General features: G+C 38.5%; 1 protein-coding gene across 4 annotated transcripts in view; it reads left to right on the top strand.

Annotated features, from left to right (window-relative positions):
* The window catches only part of KIF13B (kinesin family member 13B), a 124,219-nt gene that overhangs the window by 54,700 nt on the left and 52,179 nt on the right, over positions 1-17,340 (top strand). For all 4 annotated transcript variants that reach the window (XM_026101998.2, XM_026101997.2, XM_026101996.2 and 1 more), the window contains exons 7-14: positions 280-367; positions 1,797-1,931; positions 3,501-3,613; positions 4,060-4,171; positions 8,666-8,878; positions 11,883-11,993; positions 14,939-15,073; positions 17,059-17,189. In XM_026101998.2, coding sequence (XP_025957783.2) covers positions 280-367; positions 1,797-1,931; positions 3,501-3,613; positions 4,060-4,171; positions 8,666-8,878; positions 11,883-11,993; positions 14,939-15,073; positions 17,059-17,189 — 1,038 coding nt within the window. The remainder of the gene's footprint in view (positions 1-279; positions 368-1,796; positions 1,932-3,500; positions 3,614-4,059; positions 4,172-8,665; positions 8,879-11,882; positions 11,994-14,938; positions 15,074-17,058; positions 17,190-17,340) is intronic.

Below are 17,340 nucleotides of genomic sequence, written 5' to 3'. Positions count from 1 at the left end.
TAATCATTGTGGTAGGATGGCTTTCTTTTTCTACTTATCTCCATTGTCCTTTTAATTTAAATAAAAATAAAGTAGTAAAACTGAAAATGTGTATATCAGCATTTTATATGTGTAGACATAAGGCTTTTTTTGTTGTTTGCATTATAGTCCTTGCTCTGTGCTTTATACGATATCTGTAAGACCATCATGTTTGACGTGTCAGTAAGAAATACGATTCACTGTAAATGTTGCCATCTTAAATCAGTTGCGTGCTTATAAATAATTTTTTTTTCCATCCAGAAGCCGTCAGTCATTAAAAGTTAGAGAACACAGTGTTTATGGTCCTTATGTAGATGGCCTATCCAAACTAGCTGTTGCTAGCTACAAGGTAAGGATCAATTTTATGAAAGGCTTGTGTGGACATCCTAAACACTTGGGAACTGTCCCCTATGTGAGCTTGCAAAACTAAACAGGACAGAATTATTAACCTATTCCTGATTCACTGTTGCAGTAACCTGGACTTCAGTGCAAGACATCTGTAGGATTGTTGTGTTAATTTTACTGGAGAAAGTAGAGGTTAAGACCAGGTGCTTATTGTCATCCTGTAATATTTAATAATTCTGAAAAAAATTAAGCTATTTAATGGAACAGCTTTCCTCACAACCTTAAGATGAGTTAGGCTGTATTCCTAGATTAAATACAGAACCACGATTCGGAAGAGATGGGCTTCGGTACCACATCTTGTCACTCCTTGGCTGACATGTTATGGCCTAGTGATTCACTTACACGTAGCACACAGACACCCTGGAAGTATAAACTAATGGTTGGTCACAAGGCAAATGCTTGAGAACATTGCATGAAAAGTGCTTTTGGGAAGTCCTCTAGGTAGCTGTATAGCAAGTATACACGAATGCATTCTAAGAATGCCCTAATTCTTAGGAAGCAAATGATGCACTGTGGGAGAAACCATTAAATACAGGATGTAATTCTGTCATCTTAAGCAAAACTTGCGAAACAGTGGTTTTCTTAGCCCTTCCTATTGCAGTCCCTCCACTTATTCATGTACCTCTCTTTGCCGGTTTCTGTTAATAAAAGCCACATTGCATGCATTTCGTTTATATGTTGCCCAGCAGCTTTGCATAATTCCGAATAGAGAGTCAAAGTGGTCTGTGGTGTTGTTTTGTGTGATTGCTTTTGGTTTTCTTTAGCATCATCCTGCTAAAGATGGGTAAATAAAAGTTAAGCCCGAGGCTCTAAGGTTTTAACAGTTTTACAGATTTGCTGTAAAACACTGAAGCCTGGGAGCTGTATATTTCTCAAGTGCCATAATTTAACGTGTCTGGATTCAGAGGATTTTACAAGCTCTTATTCGTAACAGGAACATAATGACCTGTTCTGCAGGGTTCTGTTTAGCTTTTACTTATAAAACTTTGAGCCTTGTGTCAGTCTTGGGGCTTTCAAGAATGTGTGTTTGCCAATCGAGGCAAAAATGTTGCAGTGTTTCAAACATGAATTGCTGTTCCATTGCTTTTTTTTTTCTTTGCTTTAAAGTGTCTTTTTGTGCAGCCAGTTACATAACTTTTTTACTGATAATTTAATATCCAGGTAAAGGAAATGGATAAATGTGCATGTGACAACATTGTTTAATTTTTAATCTGTTAAGGGAAGGTCACAATATTTTGTTCTCACACTTCATGAATAAACAGTGAGAAACTTGCTGTAAAATACGTGTATTTTACCAAAATGAGATTGTTTAGGTAGATAAGTGAAAAGAATGTTAATGCAAATATGCTTACGTCTGTAAAAACTGTACCTAGGACATAGAGTCCTTGATGTCCGAGGGCAACAAATCTCGAACAGTGGCTGCAACCAACATGAATGAGGAAAGCAGTCGGTCCCATGCAGTCTTCAAGATTATCCTCACCCACACACTTTATGATGTACACTCAGGGGTGAGTAAAATGAGTTATAATGCCTAGACTTTAACCTTGGCTGTATTTCTTTTGCTTTGATGTATTTCATGGAATCACAGAAATGTTTTTTGGAAGGGACCTGCACTGGATCAGGTCAGACATGGCTTTGTCTAGCCAAGTTCTTCTAGAGCTCATGTGCTTGTGTCCAAAGGTAGGGAAATTGGTTTTGATGGGTTGCTCAAACTTTGTTGGGTTCTGTGCTTGAGCAACTCTATAATGTCTCCAAAGCCTTGGAGAGGTTTTGAATATCTGTGGAGCATATGCTAAGTCTTGTACATGCCTGACTACTGAATACAATGGTACTTTCCTGAATACTTGACAGTACTGTTGACTGTAAAACATAATGAGTGTTTGGATTTTTTCCCCTTCTCAATCTCCGCCAATCTTACTATCGAACCAATTTTCATTGTTCTTTTTTTGTTTTTTTTTCTTTGTCCTTCAAATCAACTGTCTTCCTGTGCTAAACTCCTTGGTTTGCCAAATTTTCTTTGTTGTTCTGTTTTTTTTTATGTGGCTATACTGCATTTATTGTGTGGCTATAGTCAGCTTGGATGCAAGGTGGTAGTTTTGACTGTCTTTTTCTCTTCTACATCTTCCTGTACTCACTGTGTAAATTTCTAGAACAGATTGCTCTTTTTCTGACCTGCAGCTCCTTTCAGTCCTGGAAATTACACATTTCAGTATGCCCTGATGATCACATTGTATTTTGAGAGGCTTGGAGTAACATTTTCAAGAGCATATTGGTTCTAATTTTCCTCTTCGTTTAGGGGAATATAGCACTTTGCAATTGTGATATTGAGATGGTAAAATCATAGCAGCTACAGAAAAGCATGAGGCAAACAAACTGTTCTTAAAGACAGTGTTCTCTATTAAACTTCAGACTGATATTTAAAATTTATGGGGTGTTTCAGAACCACATTTTGAGTCAAATAAGATAGTTGGCAAGAGTTATAAGGAATAACGGGGACTTACAACAAAATCTGTGTTACACGATTGTGATACACAGCTTGGAATTCCCTCTGGGATGCTCTTAAGGATATAGGAGACTTCTGCAATTGTAATCATTTTCATAAATTACAACATGCTTCTTGTCATGTTCATTCTTACTCTGTGAAAACCAGAGAGGAAACTTGGCATAAAATCTGAGATTTTGGGGAGACTGTTTTCAAGATGATAAAACAAAGGCAGAGATTGTAGACCCTGTGTCTTCATATGTGACCCCCAGCCTGTGTTCCCTCTGCATGTATTCTTGCTTCAACATTTGACTAATATGCCACATGTTCCTCTCCTCTGGAGATTTCTGAAATGTCTCGGTAGGTATCTTGAAGATATCAGTATATCTGACATCACTTTAAATCCTCCTATTGTTTCTAAAGCAGTAACTACTGAGTTATTGCAGAATATTGTACTATGACATTCAAAGCTGTTGCAACAACTGTAATGAGGCTATACCAAGAAATGAAGCTTGATTCTTGCTTGACAATATGTCAAACTGCCTAACTTGATTTGAGTGAATTAACACTAGCTGTTCTGTGGTTCCTTCTGCAGACATCAGGCGAGAAGGTGGGCAAGCTGAGTCTGGTTGACTTAGCAGGCAGTGAAAGGGCGACTAAGACTGGTGCTGCAGGAGACAGGCTGAAAGAAGGAAGTAACATTAACAAGTAAGACTTGGTTATTTCTTTTCCTGCTCTCATCAGTACGTTGATGAGTGCTAAATACAGTATAATTCTAATGTAGGATAAAATCAGTATAAGCTTCTGCAGGGTACTCATTGCAGCCAGTTTTCTTCTTCCCTTCTCTCTACTCCTTCGACCATAAAATAGCCTTGGATGTTTGAATGAGGTCTCCACTCATTTAGGATGGTTGGCATTTTTCATTCTGTGCTTCTGTTCCTGCAGTTACTGTGTAGTTGTGTGGTAAAGGCATGATTATGATGGCTGAAAACATTGCAAAGCAGCACAAATTGTGTGAGGAAAGACTAGCACTAATCAAAGCTGCACTAGAAATTTTTTTTCTTGAAACTCATTTTTGGAAAGTGACTGTCTAAACATGCTTTTGACTTACGAATATATGCAATTGCTAATGGCCGCTTGTGTTCTCTGTACAGATCCCTCACAACTCTTGGGCTGGTTATTTCTGCCTTGGCAGATCAGGCTGCTGGCAAGAACAAGAACAAATTTGTCCCTTATCGTGATTCTGTCCTCACTTGGTTACTTAAAGTAAGTACTTTGATCCTTTCTTTTAAAGGGGAATAAAAAGGAGGAAAAGGGGAGAAGAGTCACATTCAGTGAGATAAAATGCTGTTCTTTTGCTGGATTTTCTGGTTTCGATGTTAGCCATCCTTGTCTTTGGAGAATTAGCTGGATGGGAGCCATTAGTATCTCCACAGACTAAATATGTTCCCTGTCTTCTGCTGACCTGTAATGACCCAAAGAATAAGGAACTCTTTTTAAAAAGCATTATCTTTTCTGGGTCAGCTACACACAGAACCATGGGGCTAATTCAATTTTGGCTATCACCGTATGTAACTGAAGTTTACATACCGATGTGGTTAGCTTTGATGACTTCGATTAAGACCATTATCTTTTTGCTAGTTTTCTAATATATTTGTTAAGATACCCTGCTTTTGTCAGCAGGATATAATTGCCGAGCATTATCCCAGATACAGTCTGAGGAACAGGTCAGAAGAGTTTGTGTATCGTATTCATGTGAAATGAGTAGTTAATTCAGTTTCTGTACTGCATAGAACTCTATTTGATATTTGCTATAAAAAGTCTGGATCTTCATGGCACTTGGTTGAACATCTGTAAGGTCTAAGTGAAGATCAGAATTGTTAAATGAGTCCTATGTCTGTCAAATTAAAAAGACAAACTCTTTCTTGTTCTTCCCACTTCCTACGTATGGTTCTTAAAAGCATGGTAACCTGATGAAGAAAAATGTTCTCCTGTTCTCGGAATAAGTGGCAACTGCAAGTGTAGCCACTTCAATCTTCAAAAAGCTGGCTTGCTAGTAGAGATGGGTTTTTATCTTCCCTAATAACGTGCTTTGTCGCCCCACCAGTGCAGAGTCCTGGGCGATGGTTTTAAATATTGTTTGAATTTGAGCTTCCTAGGATTTAATTGAGGTGTAAAATACGTTACTTGCAGGTTATACAGAGGTATAGAGATTCCAGAGGATTTTTTTCCTTAAGGACGTTAGAAAACAAGTTGACTTAAATGCTTAAGTGAAATAAAATCTCAACTCGTATAACCCCTTGGCGCCACAAGCTCTCATTTTTCTCCATGCTGTCTTTTAAGCATTACTACTGTGAAATTTGTCTCTTCTCCCCATGGTTAACACTACGGATACTGGACATCAAATAGTACAGGCAGGAGGGCTACCTAAAAATCAAAATGGCTTAACAGAAATAGTGTGTATGCTCTTCTGTGGTGTAATAAATCCTCATTTCGCAGCGTTCCTTGCCCTAAGTCTTCATTTAAGTATATTTTCACCCTTGTATATTTACATTGGGATTTTTTTTACTCTAATTAAACAAGTACTTTTTGCCTGTCTGCAGAGTTGCAAACAACATTCAGCATTCTTCAGTTTATTCTAGTAGCATTTGTGCTTGGGTCCCCGAAGCGGGGATAATTGTCTGAGTAAGCAGAAGTGGAAACTTTCCAACAACAACGCTAGAAACCCGTTGGAAATTAGTTATGCTGTTCCATTTTTAAACAAATCCAGCAAGCAGATTGAAATTCCTGTTTAGCACCTGTCTGATGCATTGTAGCCAAGATGATGATGACCATGCACACACAGTACATGCTTTAGCTCATAAATAGAAGCGTGCTTTTGTTCTGCCGTCTTTCAAGAAAACTTCCTTTGTCTCGTTAACATCCAGCTATGTTAAAGTGCAAATAAAAGTTTGGGGGGTTCTGGATTCTTTTTTGCAAACAAGCTCATTGAAGAGAAGCTTTTTTTGAAAGGGGAAACTTTTTAAATTAAAGATCAAAGGAGGGTTTTACTCGTTTAAAAATGGCTGTTTGTAGAAGCAATGAGATGACGGGCTGTCTTTTTTCCATAGCATTAAACTTTTAATTACGATGCCAAAGTGGAGTAAATGTGTTCTGACACTGGGAATATCTGTTATGTACGGTCTGTCCACAAATTCGAGAAACCAGTGGAGTTCAGGAGATCTCAAGATCTAGTGCTTCATGTTTATAATTTGGTTGAGGATCTTTAGACAAAAGTACTAGGTGAAAACTTTTATTCCGAGAGGAGGTTTGCAGAGCAGCGTCAGGACATAAGCTTCTCAGCCCATTGGATTTATGAAACTGTATAAGTACAAACCTCTCATTTCCCCATTTTTATTCACAAGCTCTGCATATCTTTTATTTGAAATACTTTACACTTTGTTTTATTACCTTAAATGATGACTGTGGTTAAAAATGTTTTCTTTTTCTTTACATTTTATGTTGCTTCCACACGGATCTTGCTGCTAATGAAGACTGGGCTAATTTAGGCTTAGAAATAATTAAACTTTATTTCCGTTCTGCCTCTATTTCTGTCATGTGCAAACCCAGCCTTTCTGGGGTAGTTTGCAAAGATTGCCTTCACTTTTGAGAGACCAGCTTGCTGCTCATCTACCTTTCCTGCTTAGCATTAAAGGAAAGGGTGAAATCAGCACAGTAGTTTTATACATAAAACTTTATCAGACAGTCTGGCATTGGGTTTGAATAGCCACAATACAAGAGGAACTTTACCCAGCTAATAATGGGTGTTTTGTGAATTACGGTGTATCACTGTAACAGCGTTCTCAGCCGCCTGCACAGAGGAGCTGCAATTCAGAGGGTGAATTAATCCTATTTGGGAGCTGATTAGTGCAGTATATGGAGATTCCCAAAGTGCAAAGTGTAAAGATTTTATTTGGAAGTATGAGTGCCCGGCCAGTTCCCTGATAAACTGTGTCTTTTTGTGCAGAGCTGGGAGTGCTGTTGCAGGGTGTCATTTCTCTCCATCAATGGTTTGCAAAAATTAGAAGCAAAGTTCTGGCTTCTGTAGAGAAAGAAATCCCCCTGTATGCACCCTGGGCTCTTACTGGATCTTTTAGAGTGTTCAGTAGAAGCCCTGGACAAACATTTCTGGATCACAGAGTGGATCCTCCCAGGCAGTATATTTAGTGAAGTAAACGCTAGCAGTTTCGAAAAGGAGGAACCACGCTGGCAGCAGTGAGAAGGGAGTTGCTTTCACTGGCTTCTCTTTGTAAATACTGTTTACCTGCGAGTCCCAGCCATGCTGCTGTCCCTCGCTGTGCTGAATGGGATCACAGTCGCTGCTCAGAGAGCCAACAGCCTCTTTACATGACCGGAGACAGTGGAATACCACCTACACCGCAGCGAAGCAGCATCAGGCTGCGTGGCTGACGTTTGGCTGACCACTGAAGCAGCCAGGCTGCTGTCAAATTATTTTAGGCATCATGTAGCAAAGAGAGCCTTAAGGAAATACTTAAAGGGGCATTTTAATGATTGGGAGGAAAAGCTGCGTGTGTGCTTTGTAATTGAAATGGTTAGACAAGCAGCTAATGTGGTTGGATTGTTCTAATGGCAACGCCTGACCTAGATTTCATGGGTTATTGAAGATGAAAGTTAATATCATGATTCTTCTCAGAAAGAGATACTGGGTTAAAAACAAAACCAAAAAAAACCCCAGAATTTCTGCAAAATTTAAAACTAAATATTTTATTTTTTAGGCCGGCTAAAATTGTAAAACGCTGTTTTGCAATCGGTAAAAAGATTGAATGCTTCCTTCCCCCCACCTCCCCAACACATTGCCTTGCAGGAATGTAGCTTCCTGCCCTTGTTCTCTGTCAACCAAATTCCAAAAAGGCGATTTCTTATGTAACTCGCTTTAGATCTCTGAGCTATGTAAGCAGGGGGGGAAGGAAAGGCCTCATTCCAAAACGCTTATAACAATAAAATCAACTATATTATTTATGAGATCTTTAAAATATAGCAATAGAGCTGTAGGTCAGCCATGCCTTTAGAAGCAAATGTGGCAGGTATACTTTTAAAAAGAGGTTTTAGTACTAAGCTAGAAATCTGGAAACTTAAGCAGCATACAAATTTTGTCCCTAAAAGTGTAATTGGAAAATAACTAAAAAGCTGGTGGTGTGTTGCCACTACAAGTTACAGAATGAAAGTAGAATGGACAAGAATTGGATTTTAATCAGTGTAACAAGTAATTTAAGTGAAGTACTTACTGGAGACGTGTCACTTTGAGTCCTTAAATGAAGATACGTGGGCTTCATCATGATCTTCCCTGTGCTCCTTCCATAGTATCTGGGAAGTCTAGTGCTGAATTACTTATATTTCTGTTTCTAAAATCTAAGTAGAAAACATGGAAGCAAGCCTTTCCAGCCCTTTCTAGGTACCATAAAGACCAAAACAGGTACTGTTTTTTGTTCCTTTTTAAACTAATGCTGATTCTAAAAGCCAAGAATGATATTTCCTAAATGTGTTTGAAAAAAGAACAATTGAAAGTAACAGTTTTGCTTGATCTACGCAGTTTAAAATATTAATTTTGAACTGAGAAGCTCTGACAAAAGCATTGCTGTTAACAGTTGCGCCCCAACCAAATACTGCCAACCTTTGGTTATTATTTGCTCCCCTCTGCATTGATACGTCAAAACCAAAGAAACCTGCTGTCTTAATTTTACAACTGCGACCGCTTTCCAGGATAGCCTTGGTGGTAACAGCAAGACTGCCATGGTGGCAACAGTAAGCCCAGCGGCAGACAACTATGACGAGACCCTTTCGACACTGAGGTACGCAGATCGGGCCAAGAACATCGTTAATCATGCTGTGGTGAATGAAGACCCGAACGCTCGCATTATTCGGGAGCTCCGAGAAGAAGTGGAGAAGCTCCGAGAACAGCTCACGAAAGCAGAGGTACAACTCTTAGCCTTGGCTAGCTGGTAAATCCTGTAAACCCCAGCATCATGGCTTCCTTCCCTGGCTCTCAAAAACTAACGCCACAAGGAACGACTAGATGGTATTTATCACAAATCTCCCTTAGTGTCATTTCTTTCTCTTTCCATTTTTCTTTAGGTCAGTGTTGAAACATGGGCGATAACCTGAAATACCAGGTTCCATCTGAACACACTCTTGAGCAATCGTGTTTTTATTGGAAGATAGAGATCAGAGGAAAGAGGACATGTAGGCAGGCATAGGGATGGAGTCCTGAGACCGTGCTGTTTACAGGTGGAGCTTTGCCTGTGTATTTTAAAAATTTAGTGTGGCCACATCCTGCAAGATGTGAATTCAGTTCATAATGCTTGCTTGCTTGCAAGCTTTAACTGTTTGTTCTAAATCGAATCTCTTGCAGAGGTTGGACAATATTATGAGTATTTGCATAGTTCCCTTGATGAAATTATGGAGGGAGCATGGTCTAAAAGTTAGGCCAAGGCCAAGAACTTGAGTCTATCTGAGTTCTCTTCTCCAAAGTGGCAAAGCAATGGTTATACAATCTGGCTGTTCGGCAATCTAGAAAAACTGTGACTCCAGTATTTGTCTCATGAGGTTTGTGGGGAATGCTGGCTGTGATACTAGAAATGACTAGTGAAGTTTGGACTCCTCTCATTTAAGCTACCTAATATGCTAAACATCCAGTAAGGGAACATCAGTTTATTTAAGATACCTCAAGTTAAATATCTAAAAATTCCTCTGGAGTGTGTACCACAGACTTAAAGCACCTTTAGAGCTGGAAGTGCTCCCTGGGTGTTTCATTGGTGGGCATTAATGCCAAGATAATGACAGCTCTCCAAAGCAATGAAATACTGTTTCCCAAATATGAAGTAATACATACTTCCTTTCCCAAGTATTAAAATCCCACCCTTGTTGTCATCTGAGTGACATTGACAAAAAAAACATGGAAAAAACGTTTAATTTGTTATTAAAAGGCTACATGGTTAAGGTCAAAAGCCACATTCACTGTCTTGTTCTCTTTTCAGTTCGTTACACTTGTAGCTTATCTAATTGTTCTTACAGAAATGTGCATAAATAATTTTTTTAAATGAAGAAAAACATTGACCCCATTATGACAGTCAGTTACATTTTTCAAAGCTTGTTTCTAAATACAGAGCCTACTAAGTTGTGGGGTCTTTTTTTTCACTTTTGGTGTCAGCATCCTTTTCTCTCCTGAGTAGCCATGGCAGAACAGAACTTGACAGTTAACTTTTTTTTCCAGAAGAATAAGACTTCATCCTCTTTTCCCCTTTTCTTGTTTAATCTATGCATGTCGATCTTTTCTTGTTGGAATGAATATCGTATTTTTTAACTTGTCTGTGCCAAGAGCCACCAGCAGGTCCTTCCTAAGCCGGGAGTTTAAACTAATTCCAACAGAGAAGTACAAGTACCTTGCTAGTTTGAATCTGGTCCTGTGAATCTGTTGGTTTTATATGCTGTTCTTTCAAATAAGCGGTGGAGGGAGCGAGGAGGATTACCTCGGCAATGCTGCTGTGCTGTTCATCCGCTGTCCCTGTCTAATACTGAGCTTGTTCTGCAGTTGAAGCATGTGAAAACTTTGATGTTGCCTGAGGTCCAAATAAATTCACAAACCAGCCTTGGAGCTTGAAAAGAACTGGGCTTCGTCCTCCTGCCCTGCTCTGTAGTGTCCAGCGCCTTTGCACTGGTCATACTTTATTAATCGTAATGAATCTTTGTTCTGAAGACTTCATTGGCTTCACTTGCCTTCCTGAGTGGAATTCATGTTGCCTTTTACTCTGTATTTATGTATTTGAGATATTCAATCAGAAAAAGACTATGTAGGACACATCAGCTGATGGTTCCTAGGCTTCTATGTCTTGAGGCAAAGGAAGCTCCTATCTTAAAACAGGATTTTCCACCCCTGGCAGTTGCTCCTTTTCTTGAACAAACTGCCCTGCAACAAGGCCATTCTGCTTGCTTTGTATTCCTGCAAGGAGTTTTGGGTTTTGTGGTAAGAGAACTATTTGATGGAGAGTGATACTCACATTGTTTAATCAGCATTGCATAAATACTTAGCAGCCAAAAACATTTTCATCTCATTAGCAGAAATGAAGCAAAAATGTAAGCAAACCCATGGGCTTCCTGTCTGAGGTAGCACAGGAGGAATAATGCCAATACTGAGACTGGAAGAAGTGAATATATTTATATATAGCATAAAAATCTTGATGTTCTTTTGGTTTCTGGAGTGTCTAATGGGTGGCAGTATATCTTCTTCTCAAGTTAGTGTCTGGATGTTACGTGGGCCTTTGACTATTTCACAGAACAAAAATTAGAGCTGTGATGAACTAGCGCGAAAATTGAATTCTAGAAGCAAATCATCAGGCTTGTTCTGATTTCAGCTTTGTAAAAGGCATTTACAGAGATGGATAAATAGAGCACCTCAGATGTCTTCATGTTTCCTATAGAAAGGAAATAATCGCACGTGCCAAACCAGACTATATCCGAAAAAGCAAATGAAAAGATCTTGGTGGCATGTCCATTTAAGTGCCTGGGATGTTAACTGCCATTCTGAGGGAAAGAGAGCTGAGACAACGGTGGCTAGCCAGATCGGCAGCATCCGAGAAACAAATGGTTTTAGATGAGTCTTTTGGAATTGCTTTGGTATAGAAATGATGTTAGTTTGTGAATGTCTGATCAGTATCTGAATGTCTGATCAGTATCCACCAGTATCATAGTTTACATTAAAACATACAAATTCTACTTTAGCATCTGTGCTTGAAACCGATTAACTTTTTAATGAATTCAGCATTTATGTGCAATATGTATTTAAAACACCTTTACTTACTGCTCAAGTATGCCTTGGAAAATGAGTAATGTGTGTTTCTTTTTTTCCCCATCTGTGTGATGGTGATGTGAAAAAAACAAAATACAGCAAGCTTTCTTATTTTATTTGCTTTTGTTTTTGCAGGCTATGAAATCACCAGAACTAAAAGAACGTTTAGAGGAATCAGAAAAGTTGATTCAGGAAATGACTGTGACCTGGGAAGAGAAATTAAGAAAAACTGAGGAGATAGCACAGGTTTGCGCCTTTTTTTTTTTTTTTTTTGACATTTATGGAAAACAGGTTTGTCTCCTTTGTTTGTCAGTTCATAGAGGTTGTCAGAACAGCTCCCCACATTTATGGGTAAGTAGGTCAAGCTTACTGCCCCTCTGGAAAGCTTCACTTAATTCCTGTGAAAGCTGGATGCCTCCCAGATTACTACTCTAGTGACAATAATAAACTGTCACTCTATGTAAATTGAGAGGTTGTTTAAAAAAAAAATCCATGGATGAGAGGATTAGAGGGATTTTACATACTTCAGATAGTAAAATTGTTGTTTGTGATGAAAAGTGGAGTGCTGAGAACGTTAAATGCAAGGTTATGTACTGACTGCTTTCATAGTGAAAGCAAAGGGCATTCAGAATATTAAAAAACAGAGATGTTCAAAATTCCTGTGCATTTTAATACCTCTTCCACTGATATTTAGGGCCTCAATCCCTAACTGATGATGATAGTTACATTGAAAAATTGTGCAGGTCACCATGAATATTGCATGACACTTCCAATTCTTGCCACATAAATGCTGATGTATATATTTGCAGCAGGGAGCTTTTGAGGGGAGAACTATTGAAAGGTGATGAATAGCATATAATAAATAACAAGAAAATGGAGCATCTGGTACAAAGCCCTCTTGTAGATGACACATTCAGAACAGGACGGGTTGACTTTAAAGATCTATTGTAGGAAATGCTGCTTTTAACTGAGAGGCCTTTCTGACTCTCAGTGCAGATTCATGGATTTTTTTCTTCCCTGTGTGTAAGTGTGAAATATAATAATAATAAATTCTATTCTCATCCTGCACACTGGTTTCTAAGCATAGAAATGCTGAGTGTGCAAGGAGGTTGAAGAACCAGAATAAGGGGATCAGCACTATAGAATACATGTGCCTTGACGTTTGCATAGAGCTACTTGCTTTTAGCTTTTTTTTTTATTGTCTGCCTCTAAATTCTTGGCCTGTTACGATGTTATGGAGCTGGGATTTTTCATGAGCCTTACAGTTCTAGAAAAAGTGGATGTTTTCAGAGGAGGGATAAGGACTAGTGTTTGTGCAGTGTAAGGCTGTTTCAGGACCTCTTGAAAGCCAGTGGAAAGAATCCTTTTGACATCTTCAGTAGACTTACACAGGCCCAAGGTTAAAGGCGTTTATATTATTATTATGGCCTGTCAAGTGATTTTATCTTTGGCCAGCATCTGTCAACATCTGTCTGTCAGATGTTAGATAGGGAGGTGGATAGGATGGAGAGAATTATAAATCTTTAAGAATGATTCCTCATGAAGAATGATGCACACTGAAGATGCAGTTTGTAGAGGTGTAGAGGCAGGACAGGATCAAAGCATTAAAGAGGAGCTATGTGAACAGGCATCTCTTTCAGGCTTTCAGCCGGTATTTGACATACTTATATTTTTTGAACGCTGAAGTTAATTAACATTGGGTCTTGAGCAAATGTTAACAAAAAACTTGCTTACTTTCTTTAAGTGAATCCTGTGAGATTTAGACCATGGGCCAAGTCCTCCTTTGAGTAACACATTCATTACTTCTGTCTGTAGATAATAAAGAACGATCTGAACATCAGAGCCTCGCACTGATAATCAGGAGATTTTTGACATCACACTGCAATTTTTCTGTTTTTTGTTCTTTATGCACACACACGTGCACACATACACATACACCCCCCACCATGGCCATGACTTTTCCTTACCAAGGACATCTGTTGGTGTCCTAAGTGTGGGAGAAATAGGATAGAGAAAATGAAGAGGGAGTTGTGCTTGCTATTCTTTGCAGTCTTCATTTTGACCAGACCTGATGCAACACCGACGCTGAACACAGAGTTATACTTAATAGTATAATATGCTGTTTTTAAATAAAGATCAAACTGGTGGGTAAGATTGAGAACCTTAATAAATATTCCAGGAGTATTCCTACGTAATCTATGTTAAGTATTTTCAAGATACAGCTTCATAGCTAAAGCTGCCGCAGGTCTCTAATACTTTTTACACATTTATTTTTAGCCTCTCCTCTTTTTGCTTCCCCCTCATAAATCTGAGTGACTTCTCATGTTCCTTTTCATATTTTGTCTGCTCCTGTAGATAGCAAGTCTCATCTCACTTTCAGTTTCTGTACGATCCTGGGAACAATTTTCGAGCACCGAGTGAAAACTCTGGTGAAGTGTTTTTGCTTTGCAATGGACACAGAAACATTTCTATCTTGACATTTTTATAAAAGAATCCCTTTCTGTTTTGTAAGTCAGAAATGTTTCATGTTCTTCTTTCACTGCTCTAGTCTTCACCCAAACGCTTCCCTTTGAAAGCTGTACGTTTCTGCACAGTAATGCTTTGTTGCTGAATTATAAGAAGTCTATTGACAAGAACAAAACACCACCCAAAATGCTACTATTCTTGTTTAGCAGGAAGTGTTATTTGCATTATTTAAATAGCAGGTTTTCAGTTTTTTGTTGTTTTGATTTCTGTGGGATAAAAGATAGACATGGAGCTTGGCTTGGCAGAGATTTAACTTAATTTGTTGCCTTTTAATTAGGGAGGGAAAATAAAGGGCTCTAGAGATGGCTTTGTGGTAGTGTTTTGCTGTTCCAGTGAGGTCACAGAGAAGCGCCTACAGTACTGCAGTGTGATGCTCTCAGCTGTTTTCATCTTTCACTAGGAAGATGCAACTGTCCGAGACCATAGCACATAGCACTCTGTTTTGACTCCAGAGGTAAAAGGACCGGAGAAATTGCAGAAATCCTGATGTAATGTTTAAGCTTGATGTGAATAAGGCTTTTGTGTTAAATTTATTGCAGAAGAAATAACTACCTTTTTCCAAGTAGCTGCCCATCATATTGTCTTGGGTTTTTTTGGCAGGTAGGAATGCATTTTCTAGGGTATATGTCAATCAGACTAATTTTTTGATTATTGTTCTTTTGCAGGAGCGTCAGAAACAGCTGGAAAGCCTTGGCATTTCCCTTCAGTCTTCTGGAATAAAAGTTGGGGATAATAAGTGCTTCCTGGTTAATTTGAATGCAGATCCAGCTCTCAATGAACTTCTGGTGTACTATTTAAAGGTAAAAATAGATATATGTATTTTCTTAACAAAGTGGGCCTCTAATGCCATTGGCATAGATGTCCTTAGAGATTGTTATAGACATGCATATTGGAAGTGCTCTCTATTATTAAGTGGCTCATGAAAAATAATATGAATACGGCCTTTTTATTTCGTTTTTTTAATCCTCTGTAGCAGAGGATGGTTTGGGGTGTGGATTGATTTATTTTGTGGGGTTATTTGGGGGGAGGAGGGTGTTTTTTTTTTTTCTTAGGGGCATTCTCCTTTAAAAACTGTCTTCTATTCTTTATGGCAGCTTTCACAAGGTTTTATTCAGAAAAGTGGTTTATATAGATATTGGGCATCTCAGTAATCAGCTTACTTCCCCATGTGTTGTCAAAATTCAAACTAGTGACTTCAGCTTATAAAACACATTTTTATTCATTCCTCTTAGTACAGTAGAGTCAATATGACTTTCCAGGTGTGAAAATCAAATTCTACTCTGCCTCATCACTTTTGCTGATGTGCAGTCTCTTTTACTAATGTTAAACATAAGAAAAGACATGTAACATGACTTTTGGACTCCACACTGAAACAACCCAACAATTTGTTCTGGTTTCACAAACTATGTAGAGTTGATCTAGAGTCAGAAGGAGAAATGAGATAGAACCATTTTTAAGTCACATTTCAAAATATGAGTTCTAAAACATCAACAGTGTAAAAGCTTTGGCAGTTTGAGCTTCACGTTAATCACTCTCTTCTCTGAAGTGGTGTATAGTAACTCTCAGAACAGCCGCATGATTAGCATCTGGGCTGAAAGATGGTTTTGTTTCAGCCTCTCCTAAGAAATATGTGATCCTCTGTATCAGTCATCTTATCATTGCTCTATGATATCTCATTGAAATGAAGGGAAAGAACTTTTTCACTACTGTTTCTGCTAAATACATTAAAAAAGACGAAAGAGCTGAGCTGAGGTTTTGGGAGAAGAATTGAAGCACGTAGGTGTCCAGAGTGTGACTCAAGCTGCTAAATCAGCCTCAACACTGACAGCTATTGAAGCAGAGCTGACTTCTGTGCTGTTCTTTGTGAGCATGTGGCAAGAATACTTTGAAGACAAAGCCTGTTCAGAAAATAGGCCTTGGCTCATCCATACCAGTATAAAAGTCTCAGGTGGACATAGTGGGTTTGGGGATGCTTTCCGTTTTTAGACAAAACCCCTTTGCATGGGCCAGGGCTTGTGTACTTCGGTTAGGTTTTTGTTGTTGTTTTGAATAAAACAAATTCTTTTTGGTGTTTGTGAATTTTGGTGTAGAAATCCCTGTGTTCTGAAATTCTGTTGGTAAAATGGTTTACACTTGTTTTGCCTAAATTCCTGAAATTAAACTCTTTCAAATCTCAGATTATTTTACCCACATTCTCTGTTATGCTGAGTTGCTTATTTACTAGTTGTTTTATAAAAACATTGAATGAGAACTCCATCTGATTTATGTAAATTATTATATCTGTTCCTCAAAGATTGCTTAGAGATGCTTAAAAAATAACAGATGAACTGGGGCATATGTAGAATGATCTTTTCTCTACCAAGTCCCTCATGCTTCAAGTACTGCAGGGATTTACCGAGCCAGAGGATGATCTGGATGCAAGCTGTGTAATAGCCGTGGGTCTAACCATCATGAACCTGTCTTAATTCCTTTCTGATCTCCTTTATGCTTTTGGCTTTCATGACATCCTGAGACACTGGATTCCATAACTGAGTTATAAAAATCTCTTCATCTTTGGCTTTAATCATTGACCATTAACTTTCCTGAGGGATCCTTGCTTGTTTCTGTAAGAAATAGTAAGGATTTGCTTGCACTATTTCCTTCTCCTTTTTCCCTTTAAAGGAAGTATTAAATAGCTTTCAAACTTTATAATGAGATGGCAAGATATATCCAGAAGGAGAATGGATGAGTTGGAATTAATGAACTTTTGCAATCAATTGCTAACACCTGAACTAACTTTCCACAGGAGCACACGTTAATAGGATCAGACAACTCTCAAGATATCCAGCTATGTGGAATGGGAATTCTTCCTGAACATTGCATTATAGACATCACTCCAGAAGGACAGGTGATGTTAACACCTCAGAAAAATACTAGGTAATGGAACAAAATAGAGCTTTAGTTGTGTAATAACTGTAGATTTATCTAGGATTTTATGGTTCATGGTGCAAAAACGTAACTAAAACACATGCTTTTCCATTTAGTCTGAAGTAAGAAAATTCTATTTCTTGTATTCTGCTTTTAGATT

Source organism: Dromaius novaehollandiae, chromosome 3, assembly GCF_036370855.1.
Source record: "Dromaius novaehollandiae isolate bDroNov1 chromosome 3, bDroNov1.hap1, whole genome shotgun sequence".
Taxonomy (NCBI): domain Eukaryota; kingdom Metazoa; phylum Chordata; class Aves; order Casuariiformes; family Dromaiidae; genus Dromaius; species Dromaius novaehollandiae.
The sequence above is the reverse complement of the archived record's forward strand: the minus strand, read 5'-3'. Positions and strand labels throughout refer to the sequence as shown.